The sequence below is a fragment of the Puma concolor genome, chromosome B1 (assembly GCF_028749965.1).
Source record: "Puma concolor isolate L17-30 chromosome B1, mPumCon1.1.hap2, whole genome shotgun sequence".
Classification (NCBI taxonomy): Eukaryota; Metazoa; Chordata; class Mammalia; order Carnivora; family Felidae; genus Puma; species Puma concolor.
This window is the reverse complement of record NC_141670.1, coordinates 148,678,301-148,692,739: the sequence shown is the minus strand read 5'-3', so window position 1 is coordinate 148,692,739 and position 14,439 is coordinate 148,678,301. Positions and strand designations below refer to the sequence as shown.

General features: G+C 41.9%; 1 protein-coding gene across 2 annotated transcripts in view; it reads right to left on the bottom strand.

Annotated features, from left to right (window-relative positions):
- Nucleotides 1–1,050: 1,050 nt before the first annotated feature.
- The window catches only part of ADAMTS3 (ADAM metallopeptidase with thrombospondin type 1 motif 3), a 266,497-nt gene continuing 253,108 nt past the window's right edge, over nucleotides 1,051–14,439 (bottom strand). For both annotated transcript variants that reach the window (XM_086704875.1, XM_086704876.1), the window contains exons 20-22: nucleotides 11,430–11,637; nucleotides 9,201–9,318; nucleotides 1,051–3,777 (exon numbers count right to left, since the gene is read on the bottom strand). In XM_086704875.1, the coding sequence (XP_086561001.1) occupies nucleotides 3,221–3,777; nucleotides 9,201–9,318; nucleotides 11,430–11,637 (883 nt within the window). In that variant the 3' untranslated portion in view covers nucleotides 1,051–3,220. The remainder of the gene's footprint in view (nucleotides 3,778–9,200; nucleotides 9,319–11,429; nucleotides 11,638–14,439) is intronic.

Sequence of the window (14,439 nt, the reverse complement as noted above, 5' to 3'; positions counted from 1 at the left end):
TGCTAATAGTCTGGGGCATTATTTCACCACTGGGCATTTTTTGCAGAAATACAGAATTAGTATTCTTTAGTTTGACTACTTATGGTTTGTAAAGGGAGAGTGGACATAATTAGCTACAATTTTTCAAAACTGATGACTAGAGATCATTTTTAGCGAGTTTGTCCCTCCTATTAATTTTTAAAGCTAAAATGCTTATCTTTAGATTCCTGAAACTATGTTCTTTACCACCATTAATGAGACATAATGACCGTGGACCCTAGAGGAAGGCTGTGGTTTGGGCACATAATGAAGATGAGGAAGAGGGGGCTAGGGACAATACAAGGACAATGATGATACTTAATGTTTATTGAGAGCCATTATGTGTTAAGCCCTGTGCTAACAACTTTACTTTCTCATTTCTCACAGCAATTATGCAATGATGTTTGACAGTTCTGCCTCCCATTTTACAGATGAGGAAACTGACATTTAGTCTAGTTACCCAGGATCACTCAGGATAAAGATACAGGTGCAGTTCAAACTCCAGTTGGTCTGCTTTTGCAGTGTAAACTGGTAACCATGGCAATATAGCGCCCTCTCTCCGCCCCGCCCCGCCCCGCCCCAGGCATGATGTCTCATTCCTGCCCACCCTCCTGAGTCAGGTGTCATATATTCCCAGAAATCCTCAGATAATAAGGTTCAAAGCTGGTGGGCACCTTTTCTTTAAAAACCACTCTGGGATTGCACATTTAAAAACAGAAGTCCCTCTTTTCCTTCTCACACATCCTAGCCTTATTGCCCTTTTCTCTCTTCCTCTTCATAGTTCTGTGGGATGGCTTTCAGCAAAAAGCAACCACTCATAGTCTCTCTCTCTCTCTCTCTTTTTTTTTTTAATTAAAAACATATTATGATACATCCTGGTGTGAGGGTAGGAGACACTGTCATTTTATTTGAGCCTCTATAGAGAAAGTCCGAGGAGCTAATGCATTTGATACCATTTCACTTTGCAGGAGGAAAAGAAGTTTCCGTTACCCAGTGATGAATGTAATGATGAAACCTAGATAGAGCCAGGTCTACGTTTTGTTACCATTTTTATTGCTACGTGCTCCCAATACAACAAACAGCATCAGTAGTTTACACTTTGATCCGAAGGAATTTTTAGCTTAGTAGAAAAGGAAGCTCAGAGACCAGAAGTATAACAAATATGTACAACTTTGTGGGAGGTTGTATGCGTGTGACGATCTTGCTCTGTATTCTCCTGTGGACCAGATGCATACATATGCAAGCAAACTAGAGAGAATTTCATTCCTGGGAAGTTTTTAGGGGAAAAAAAAATGACTTCCGCTTGAGGTTCAGAGATTGTTTTCCTATCTGGAATTCACCTCGTTCAGTTCAACTTGAAAAGTCTTACATGAAGTAGCAGGTGATTCTTCAGAGGTACGGAGTCAGTAGGAGAAGCTGTGAGTTTGCCATGGTTAACACGCAAAGGTCCCTGTACATTCTGTGCTTGGAGAGGTTAACATCACTGTAGTTCGTTCGCATAATACATTTTTAGACAGTTCAGGAACTGACCTCAAAAACATTATGCTCACAACACTTTCTTTTTTCTTCTAAGTATTTATCTCTTTCATATACTTAAAAAAAAAGTGTTTCTAATTCATCATTTCATTAAACAGCTATCTGAGTCCATACTATTTTATGTGTCATTCAACGGGAATAAGTCATTAACTCTGTATCAACTACTTTCAAAATGCAAAAAGTGTGCATAAAATTGAATTTAATTTTAGCTCTTTCATTTGGCTGCTGTATTTGCTTAAATTTCTCTTCCATGCGCAAAATGTGCATCTCTAATTGTGTCTCTCTAGTTTACTAAAATATGTCATTGATACTAGCGTAAATATTTAGTACATAAAAATACTATCAAGAAAAAAATCACCTTTTAATAAATATCTTCAGTTCTGAATTCTATTTACAAGTACTTTACATCTACTCCCTGGAGAGAGCATTTCTGGCTTCACTGTGAGCAAGGTGACCACTGACATAAATTACTAGCACATTATTGCAGTCAGATGCATTGTGGTTGTGAACATTTGGATATGAACCATGCAGAAAATAAATATTGCAACCATTGATAAATACTTTCTAGAATCTTCTTCCAAAGCCCCAGAGTCCTGCTATACTTGGGTATCAACTGCAGTTCATTGATGCTTTTCTCGGCTACCAACATACAAACAAATGATCTCGAAACATTTTCCCTTTGTTGTTATTACAGTACATTGAGTATAACCGTTTGTATATGTCAACAAAGGGAAAAGAAAAAACAACACAAGAACACAGGACACTTCAGCGGTGCCTATTGGGGTCCCGGTAGTAGGGTTTTAATTTTGTCTTGCACAGGCTAACTTACTAGTCTCTGTTCCCTGTGACCACAAGTATACTAAGACACCAATCCTACCCCTTTTTATTTAAAGGCTGGAAGGTAATAGGTAAATGGAAATCTGTACATCTGCAGCACATCTGATTTTTCTTTTTCTGTGATGTACGTATTGCATTGTTGATTAAACAAAACCACACAACAACACCCTTTGTGTCGTCAGCAGCTACGATTCTTCTTGTTCATAATATTCTGCTTTGAAAATCAACCCATAGAATGTCAAATAAGGCAATACTCAACAACAGGCATCTAGAGCATCCAGAAATGTAATATAGTAAACAATCATTTGAGAACACATCTCTTAAAATAATACTGATTTCTGCAATATACAGTATTTACACGACAGCTGCAAATTCGCTCATACAATACTTCTAATATAGATAAATAGGAATACAAGTCTAAGAATTCTTTGCTCCATTTCCAAAATATTTTGTTAAAGTGTAAACTGTTGGCACCTCTTTTTTTGTTTTTAGTGTAACTTTTTAAAAATAAAAAAAAAATCAGCTGATATACATAATTGGTTCCAGTCCGCTTGCTGCTTTAGAGAGTGACCAACACACTTAGCAACTTACTTTCCTTCTATTAATAATCTTTGGCGCTTTCTTCCAATGAATTCTGGTAAATGAGTCAGTGCAGAACAAAAGGAGGATGAAAGCAACTAGAAAGTGAACCAGCACTTTTTGTTCCTCCACGTACAGATAAAATGAGTTGACAATTTACGGAGATTTACACTTGAAACAAGTATGCACCACGGGGAGAGAGAGCTTGTCCGGGTTTTCCTCTGATTGCTAGCCGTTGAGGTTCACTTTCTCATCTTTCCAAAGTGGGTGATCTTATGGGACGTCTCTTGTCAATAATTTTTTCATCTTTCTTTGAGGTTCTTGCCTGAGAAGAAGCACCTATTGAATCACTGACTGCAAGGAAGTGGGCGGCAGCCATTTCTGAAGATGAGTTGAGGTGGCCACTCTTGGCGGGTGGGGAGGCCAGTCTCAGAGTCTTGCTTCCTGCTTGCTGAGCTCTCCTCTGGGGTAAGTTAGCACCATCAGGTTTACTGTTTGGCCTGGAAGCAGTGACTGCATTTGGACCTCCCACTGAAGAAATCCTACTCAAAGATTTCTTCTCAGCAGGGGGCTCTGAATGGTAAGGAACCAAAGATGTAGGCACTGCTAGAGATCCAGGGAGGTCACTAGGGTTAAAGATAGCATCATCATGAGTTTCAGCAGCTTCTGGAAGGTATGGTGGTGGCAGGGTGCTACTGCGCTTGCTACATGATTCACAACATAACTTGTTATAACCTGGTATGGAGCAGTATCGTGCCAGCACCTCCATTTGACAGAAGATGGACTTGTCTCCCAAACATGGCTCATCTGTAAAAATTAAAAGACAAAATAACACATACATCTAAACATAAAATAAAGGGGAAGAATTAAAATTGTTTATGAATATAAAAAATTTTAAGTAAAATCTAACATTAATGGGAGTTATCTAAACGAGCCTTTCATTAAAAATACGAAGGTTATGGGGCGCCTGGGTGGCTCAGTCGGTTGAGCGTCCGACTTTGGCTCAGGTCATGATCTCACTATCCGTGAGTTCGAGCCCCGCGTCGGGCTCTGTGCTGCCAGCTCTGAGCCTGGAGCCCGTTTCAGATTCTGTGTCTCCCTCTCTCTCTGCCCCTCCCCTGTTCATGCTCTGTCTCTGTCTCAAAAATAAAAAATAAAAATAAAAATAAAAATAAAAGTTAAAAAAAATACGAAGGTTAGTGGTGGGAATGTAAATTGGTGGATCTACTACAGACAACAATGTGGAGACTCCTTAAAAAATTAAAAATAGGGGCGCCTGGGTGGCTCAGTCGGTTAAGCGTCCGACTTCGGCTCAGGTCATGATCTCGCGGTTCGTGGTTTCCAGCCCCGCGTCGGGCTCTGTGCTGACAGCTCAGACCCTGGAACCTGCTTCAGATTCTGGGTCTCTCCATCTCTCGGCCCCTCCCCTGCTCATGCTCTGTGTCTCTCTGCCTCTCAATAATATATAAATGTTAAAAAAATTTTTTTTTAATTAAAAATATAACAACCATATGATCCAATAATTTCGAGAAGGGGTATTTATCTGAAGAAAATGATAACACCAATTCTAAAAGACATATGCACCCCATGTTTACTGCGCCATTATTTACAATAGCCAAGACATGGAAATAAATGTCCAGTGATGGATGGATGAATGGATACAGAAATTGTGGTATATATATTGCAATGGAGTATCACTCAGTTATAAAAAAGAATGAAATCTTGCCATTTACAACATGGATGGACCTTCGAGGCATTATGCTGAATGAAACAACTCAGAGGAGGACAAATACTGCATGATCTCACTTGTGTGAGGAATCGAAAAATAAAACCTCATTGATACAGAGAACAGAATGGTGGTTGCCAGAGGCAGGGGCTGGGGAGTAGGTGAAACGGGTGAAGGGGGTCAAAAGGTAGAAATTTTTAGTCATAAAATAAATGTCCAAATGACTAAATATTGTATTGCATATTTAAAAACTGCCAAAGGTAGATCTTTGACATTCTCATTGCAAGAAAAAATAACTTTGTAACTATATATTATGACAGATATTAACCAGACTTATGGTTGTAAGCATTTCACAATGTATAAAGATATCAAATCATTATATTGCATCTGAAACTAACATAAAGTTATATGTCAGTTATACCTCAATAAAAAATATGAACATTTGGAGAAATTCACTGACGTAGTTCTTTATGTGCAGAGCACTTGGGTTGACCACCATTTTAATATCTCTGTCAAGAGTCTGCAGATTGAGGGTACTTTCTCTTCCTAGTAGGAACACATATCTCATTTTAGAATGAGAAAATAGGATTCATTTTGGCACAAATATTTGTAGGATATAAAGGAGACATCTTTTTTTTTCTTTTTGTTCAGTACCTTTTTTTTTAATGTTTATTTTTGAGAGAGACAGAGAGAGACAGAGAGAGAACATGGAGGGCGGGGGGAGAGGTGCAGAGAGAGAGGAAGACACAGAATCTGAAGCAGGCTCCAGGCTCTGAGAGCTGTCAGCACAGGGCCTGATGCGGGGCTCGAACCCACAGACTATGAGATCATGACCTGAGTCAAAGCTGGATGCCCAACCAACTGAGCCGTATAGATGCTCCCTGTTTTTTTTTGTGTGTGTGTGTGTGTTTTTTAATTTTACGGTCTTTCTGGCTTTCTAATAGAGTAGCTTCTACATTAAATCTAAATTTAAAATCATAATAAATTCTAAAGACCTGTTGGAACAAATTAAATCTTAAAAATGTATTACTGAAAGAATCAAATAATATCCAGAGTCATTGCAATGGTTTCATTTTCACTACTGAATATTCTTAGGCTATTTGTTATTTGAAAGCATAACTTTGGGTAAAGTATACCAACATTCGTTTGAAAAATTCATGGTTTTAAAATTTAATTTCATTGAATTGATAATACTTTACGTACCTTACTAAAGTAACACTCATAAAACAATACAGATGTGTGTGGACTATTTTTATTATTTTTAAATTTTTTTTTATTATAAATTATAAGAATTAGATTCCAAAAAATTCCAAACGTTGAGCTCATGGACACATTAGTTTGTACTTATTTTCAGCCATTTTAGGGCATATCTTATGCAGAGCCCAAGAACTCGGTGCAACTCCGAAATACTGATCCTATGTCCAAATCATAAACACAAAGAATTCTAAATTGTGGCATTTATGTACTATAATCACTTAAAATTACAGTATGTTACTGAGTAATGCCCTATGGCTAGGTAAGGAACCTGCCATATAAATTGCTAAAGAAATAAAGAACCTTTTTTTCTAAAGTTTGGGGAAGAAAAGACAGTTGGCAAGAGCAATAAACAGCTAAAATTACCACCTATACCTATTACCGATTAAAAATTATAAAATTAATTATAAAATTACCTATTAGAGTTATAATGCCATATCCCCTTTCCAAATTGTGGAATGACCTGTATTTGCCTGACATTTACAGATCTATTTGATGGTATGACGTGTCTAAATATTTGATGTTAGCTAAGGTCATCATCTAATTATGTTGTGAACGCCTGTGAGACATATTCACGGGTTTCACCTCAAATACCCTTATCACTTCTGAATTACCTTTTCTACGCCTATATCTTAAAATAAGATTAATTTCTTCTTCCATATGTTTAAGGCTCTAGGTCCTGAGATGAGAGGCCTTTATTTGACTTTGTATTCTCTTCTCCCTCTGACCCTTCACCCCCTTGCGCCTCCCTTCACCCCCCTCACCCCCATCTGTGGCCCAGCTCAAAGCGTGACCTATTCTGAGTCCACGTGTGGGTCTCCCCTCTCTGCATGAGCACCTCAGCACTGCACCGAATGCTTCACAACCTGGGTCTAATTAGGGCCAGAACATGCTTCTGTATAGAGAAGGAAAAGGGAGAGACAGTCGGAGAAAAAAACAAATAAGAGCAAAAGAATACATTCATTTTATCATAATTTGCCTCCGGACACATGGGAAGGGCTTAACAGCAACAATGAAATAGTACATCTAAGTGGGGCTTAGGAAAAGGATTCATATGACAAAATCAATCACTTAAATTAAGGAAGCTTTTTAGCTGTTTTGTCCTGTGGCCAGATCATTATAGGAAGTTATTATAAGAAGGAAAAGCATTTTACACATAGTCTCAAAAAGCCATTTGGTTTTAGTTGCAGTTTGAGACTGAAGGGAAGTATTGCTTACTTGAAATGTGTGACAGAAATGTGTGGCCTTTTCGACCTTGTAGAATTGGCTGTTGGGCCTGGATTTCAGAGCAAGAGAACAGCTACAAGAATGTGGAATCCCTAACACAGTTAGACTATCTCATTCGCACCTCTGTTGTACAATTAAAAAGGATTTCTTTTAGCTAAAGGAAGAGAACCAAGCAGCTCTCTGACAATTGGGCATATTTACAGAAATACATAGCTCTATCAGCTATTAAGGTAATAAAGTTTACTCAGGAAGTTTTTAGCCAGCCTCCTGGCAGTAATACATAAGAATAAAATATTATGGCAACAGTGAACTTCACAGTTTCTAACTGGGTAAAGTTTGTTCTTTTGGCTTTGGCTTGTGTTTTGAATTTTTAAATATACTTTTCCAGAGAAAAATGATGAAATACATAAGTCCTTTGTCTCCCCCTCATGGTCATACCTATTCTTGCTCCCATGCATTTCAAATAAAAATTTATAGTGAAATAATTTGTAAGGTTTAAAGGACTTGATGTGAAATTTCCTCAAAAAAAGGTGAGACATTTGATACAACAGTGCCTTGACAATTTCCTTGAAAAAAAAAGAAAGTACCATTCAACAGAGGTTGGTATTAAGGGCTTCCTATAGTGTAGACCAACAAATAGGCAACTTTTTGAGTCCCAAGTCTCGCCAGTGTGACAGTAACGTCCACAGATGTCATGAGGTACAGATTTAGAAGAATGGCATTTAAGAGGAAGCTTGTGATAGGGGAGGTGGGGTGGGTAAGGGAGGAACAGAATAGGGAGGATGTATGAGGTGGCGGGGGGCAGGGGGAGAGAAAGAAAAAAACAGGCTGGGCAGTGGAAGGTACAAGAAGAAAGAGAGCCAGACACCGCAGAGGAACAGAGACACAGGGGCTGGGAGAAAGAAAGAAAGAAGGTGAGGAAGGGAAGAGACAGAGACAGGGGGTGGGGGAGATGAAGAGAGAGATACAGACACAGAGTGGGAGAGGAAGGCAGAGGAACAGGGAGGGGGAGAAAGGGAAGAGCAACCTGAGAACGAGAAAGATGGGGGGGAAAAGAGAGACACAGACACATGAGCTAGAAAAAGCCTGGAGGGAGATGTTAGGGAGAGAAAGAAGGAATATGGGAAAAGGAGACAGGAAGAGATGAGGAGACAGAAGAGAGGGAAAGAGAGAAGGGGTGGAGGCAGGGAGAGAGAGAAGAACAAGGCTGAAAAGGGTATGTGACAGACACAGAGAAAGTGAGCAACCTATAGGCTGCAAATGACAGTAAGTCAGAGAGACAGGAAGCAAGAGTGGACCAACACAGAAAATGAGAGACAGAAGCCAGCAAATGGCGATACAAAATGAGACAGAGGACAGAGATGGATGTAAAGAAAGAAAACCACCCAAAAGGAGGAAGAAGGAGACAGAGTGATAGAAACTGAAACCATCCAACATATATTTTGTTTTACCATAGCACACTGATACGTAGTTGAAAATAAAGTGCGCTCTGCTTTTGCAATACAGCAAGGAGGCAGGCTGGGCAGACGTCTGCATGCGTGCAAGGTGCCTATTCTGCAATGCCCTAGCTGAAGCGCACCCATATGGAGGGACAGATGACAGACACGGCTTTGTGAAGGATGTTTATTACCCACATGCCTAAACTGAACAACTACAGTAATATATTTCAAAACCTTCTGCCATACTACGCCATTCACAACTGATGTGAAATTGTAAAGACAATCACAGAGAGAAAGTAAGTCGCTTCTCCTACTAGAAAGACAAATCAGCAGTAGCTTCAGACAAACATCATGCCCTCACCCCAGCATTAGCACCTGAAAGGAACCACGAAGGCTGCAGTGGTTATGATATAGCTCAAACTCTCATCTGGAAAAACACTATTCGGCTCATGTCTCAAGAGGGGTTTTCCTTAGATTATTTTTTGATAAGCAAACAGGAATTCCAGAGATTGTCCTGAAATTCGTTTTTTTTGAGGCTTAAAGACCATGGTCAGTGCAGTGAAACCAGTCAGTGTCACACCTACCGTGACAGGGAGGCAGCTGACAAGCTCTGGAGGACTGGGGCTTCTCCCCTGCGCAGTGGTCTCCAGCCCTGCAGAGGACCTGCCTCACCTCTGTTCCTTCACCGCATGTTACTGAACACTATAGAAACAAAGGCTGGAATTATAGACGTTTGTTCCACCAAGAACCATCTTTCTCCCTTTCTCCATGCGCATGCGCGCGCACACACACACACACACACACACACACACACACACACACACGCTTGCACAGCTCTGAAGATCTATTTCATTTTGGAGACAGATAATCATAGGTTTATAGCCTGACTTCATCATGTACCAGCCTGGGCACATTGCTGTTGAGAAATGGTAAGCAGACTCCAAGTGACAGTATTCTGTCAGGATCCACCTGTGAGAGGAAGGCTTCTTTGGGTTTGGAATGTAGAGGACGGACTGTGGGAAAGGCAGCCCTGGAAGGTGGTATTTTGGACCCTGGAGATGAGCCGTAGTGGGTGAGGAGGAGGCAGTCAGACAGGAGGAGGGGGAAGGGCCAGCAGCGAAAAGGTAGGAGGGTCGAATGAGCATGGTCTTCTTGGAATAGTAAGAAACTTTGAGAATACAGAGTTGGAATAAAGAACAACAGAGTAAGAAGAGCTAGCATGGGATTTATTGTGGTGAACATTTTATAAGATATACACAAAGGCTGAATCATTACATTGTACACCTGAAACTGGTGTAATGTTATATCAGCTACGCCTGAAGAAGGCAGAGCTCTGACTGGAGGGGGAGGAGGAGGAGGAGAGAAAGAGGATGAGGAGAAGGAGGAGGTGAAGGAGAAGGGAGAGGAGGAGGAGGGGGAGGGGAGAAGGAGGAGGAGGTGAAGGAGGAGGGAGAGGAGGAGAGAAAGAGGATGAGGAGGAGAAGAAGAAGGAGAAGAAGGAGGAGGGGAAAGAAAGAAGAGGTGGAAGGGGAGGAGGGGGATGAGGGGGAGAGGGGAGAAGGAGGGGGAGGAGAAGGGAGAGGGGGAGGAGGGAGAGGAGAAGGAGGAGAAGGAGGAGGAGAGGAAGAAGGGGAAGAAGGAAGGGGAGAAGAAGGGAGGGGGGAGGAGGGAGAGGAGAAGAAGGAGAAGGAGGAGGAGAAGAAGAAGGGGAAGAAGGAGGGGGAGGAGGGGGAGAAGGAGGACGAGAGGAAGGAGGGGGAGGAGGGGAAGAAGGGAGAAGAAGGAGGAGAAGAAGGAGGAGGAGGGGAGGAGGAGGAGGGAGAAGAGGAGGAGGAGGGAGAGGAGGAGGAGGGAGAGGAGGAGAAGGACAAGAAGGAGAAGGAGGAGGAGGGGAAGAAGGAAGAGGAGGAAGGGGAGGAGGGGGAGGAGGGGGAGGAGGGGAAGGGGGAGAAGGAGGCAAAGAAGGGGGAGAAGGGGAGAGGAGGAAGAGAAGAAGAAGAAGAGAAAGAAGAAGAAGGAGGAAGAGGAGGAGGGGGTGGGGGAGAAGGAGAGGTAGGGGAAGGAGGAGGGGGAGGGGGTTGGGTAGGAGGAGGGGGATAGGGAGGAGAATAAGAAGAGGAAGAAGAAAGAAAATGAAGGAAGAAGAAAAGAAGAAGAAGGAAGAAGGGAGGAGGAGGAGAAGGAAGAGGAGGAGGAGGTGGTCAGGGGAGTGGGGGGGGGGAGTCAGCATGGTGCCATGTGGGGCAGGGCCCTGCATTCACTCTCAGGGGTCTGGAATTTATTCCTAGGAATGGTGAAGTCAACAAAGATTAAACAGAAGACCAGTCGCCCATAGACTCTTCTATGTCACAAAACATCCAACCACGGTTTGCCCCTACCAACTCATCTTCAATGCAAGCATTTGTTTTAAAATAATTTTTCCTGGGGGCGCCTGGGTGGCCCAGGCGGTTAGGCAACTGACTTCGGCTCAGGTCATGATCTCAGGGTTCGTGGGTCCCAGCCACACATGGGTCTCTGTGCTGACAGCTCGGAGCGTGGAGCCTGCTTCAGATTCTGTGTCTCCCTCTCTCTGCCCCTCCCCCACTTGTGCTCTGTGTGTGTCTCTCTCTCTCAAAGGTAAATAAAATGTAAGAAAAAAAATTAAAAAAAATAGTTTTTCCTAGCACCTCTAGGTGCTCGATGATGACAAAACAGGTGGCAGTTTCTCACCTCGCATGATGCCTACGTGATACGTGAGCCAAGCGAAAATCCGCTGCACGTGCTTACACACACACACACACACACACACACGCCCACGGGCTTCCCACGCCCACCTCATTCCAGGGCCCCGTCTTCCACTGGGAGGGGCAGGGCGCTCTGTTGCAGGGCCGGCGGTTCTCGGGCCTGTCGCCCGCGCAGTACTTGCTGTGCACAGAGCGGTTGGTGCCGTCGCGCAGCGGCTGCAGGCAGCGCACGGTGCGGAGCTGGTAGCCGGTACTTCCGCAGGTTTTGGTGCAATGCTCCCACTCTTCCGCGACCCAGCTGCGGCGTGGGGGTTAGGATTGGACATGGTCACTGCGTGTCATGCACCTTCCTGCCCCGCAGCCTAGCCTTTTCTGCTCTCTGAGCGACGCGCCACCCAGGGGGCGCGCTGCAGTTCCGGAAGCAGTTTCAGAAGGGTGGATGCAGCAAGCAATTCCCAAGTCTTAGAATTTTCTAGCAGCAATAGGCCAGACACTTCTGTTTTTAACGCCTTAGTATTTTTCTGCTTCCCACTGACTTGGAAACCTGTTTTTCTATAGGGTGATCGACAGAGGGTTTCTGAAACTCATCTTAAGGTTGCCTGGTTAGGTTCGGGCATTATAGCAATTTTTAAAAAATACACCAACTCACTGTCAGCCGGGTGGCCTAATGGTGGTACACAACTGAAAGGAAATTTAAAAAGGGAATCCATCCGACACTTACTGAGACAAACTGTTTTGGCTGCTGCTGCCTTTTCAAGAAATCCTGAGTCCACTCACGTTTTAGTATTCTTACTGAGATGACTATTTCATTTGTACAATTGTTGCTGAGAAGGCTCCCTGTCATATCTATCCTGTTTGGAAAATTCAGCTCTCCATATTGGCCCTGATTGGGCTTGACAAAAAGGCAAAGGTAGTGTGCATCCTGGGCTTGAATACACCCGATGGAAAGTTTTCTAAAAAGGTATTTTCAGAAAGAGTTGCCATGGGACGTGGCCAAATTCTGGTGTTGATGTCAAGGCCCCCAACACTCTCCACATCAGCTGTGGACACAATATTATGGATCCAGGTTCCAAAGGGCTGTCACCACAGATTCCATTTGGTTAATCATGTCTGTCAAAATGTAGTTGAGGCAGACTATTATTTATCCTTTCCAAAGCTACCTTCCCTCTGTATTTTTTTTTTCTTTCCATATACATGGGGTACCAAAGTATAACCATGCTAAAGCCTTGGCAGTTTTTGGTATTCACAGTTTAAGATCGCTTTAGCCCACCAAACTGGCATAAAACATAGTGCACCAACTAAGAAATTGTTCTCAATTTTAAAGGCCTCAATACTAACTCTCACTGGAAGACAGACTATTATACAAGAAGTATACATTTTGTTGTCATAGATAATCCTGGTTACCTTTTTCCCCTCCTGAAAATCCTAGAATGACAACAAAGGAGAAAAATAGCATAAATCCACAAAGGTAAACAAAAAATGGAATAGAAGACACTAGAAGAAAATTTGGAACCCAGAAAGCAGTGGGACATATGGCTGCTAACTCAGTAGACCTAAGGATGAAGTTTAACTCAGCAGTAGAGGCTGGTTAAGCAAATTGACTTGCTGGTGGAACTTCAGAAATGTACTGGATTATGCCCTTAGGTCAAAGTGTGGGCTGTGAAACTGTGGGTGAAGGCAGGGCTGAAAACAGGGGGCTGATGAAATGTCTGCTTAGAAAAGACATCCTGCTCCTTGCCCTCTAAGCCAGCAGGAGGTTTGAGGCTTATCCTATGTGGACGATGAACGAGACTTGTAGCTTGTGGACAACAGATATAGGCAAGAGACAACAGAGAAAGAGACCAAAGTGAAGACAGGGGGTGATGTAAGAATCCACATATGGAATGGTGAGACAACCCTAGCTCCCTACATATATACAACTTCCTATATAAATAGGGCTATAACCCCTAGGCAGGAAATTGATTCTGCTCTTTGGAATCTGATCATTTCATTAAAAGCCCTAATACACAATTAATTGAGGATCTTCACCGAAATAGCCCAGCCAGCTCACCCTACAGGGAAGCCCACCAGCAAACAAGTCTTGACCATAAAGCAAGCTTCCAAGCAGCCCTTTTAACACTTCATTCTTACACATGTGTGAACAGCCGATAATCACCAGACACAGCCTCTAACACAAATGATGGAGAAGAGAAAAGAAACAGAAGGAAAGAACTCAAAAGAAATAATACATAAAAAAGAAAATCATCTTTAATATCATAAAAGAGGTAAAGAAATACATTACATCTGTGAAATAAGCATCAAGTGCCTTTAAAAAGGAACACTTGAGGAAGAAAACAGAGTGCTTGAATATTAAAGTGCTCTTAGATATTAATGACATGATAGCAAAAATGAAAAATTCAGCAAGTAGAATAAATAATAGGTGAGAAAAGAAAAGAAAATTTGATCTGTTTAGGAATCCTAACTACAGATATCTTAGGAAAAAAGAACATTGAAAAAAATAGGGGACATTTTTTAAAGAAAAAATACAGGAAAATCTCCTAGAGATGAAAGATAATTGGTTTTGTGTTTTAAAAAGTCATGGAGTGCACAGCACGATGGAAGAAAAATGTTTAGCAAAAGGCAGTCCCATCACAGTGAAATTTCAGGACGTTGGGAACAAAAAAAGATCTTACAAACTTTCAATGACAGACAAAACTAGAAAGCATTGGGAACCAGAATAGCAAATGACTTTTCAACAGCAACATGGGATTCTAGAAAACAATGAAACAGTGGTTTCAAAATTCTGAAGGAAAATACATTACAGTTTGGAATTTTGTGTGCGTGCGTGTGTGTGTGTGTGTGTGTGTGTGTGTGTCCAAATGATCAAGAGTGAGGGTAGAAGAAAGACTTCCTATATACCCTTATACTTCAAATTCTTATCTACTTTTCTTAGGTGTAGGAGAACTTCTTATATAAACATTTTTACTTTGTATATACTTTTTTCATGAAGCTACTGGAAGATATGACCAACCAGAAAAAAATGAATACATGAAAAGATAAAAAGACAAGAAATACAGGAAACAGAAGAGCTGATGCAAAAGAAAGGGAGTAGGAATACCTA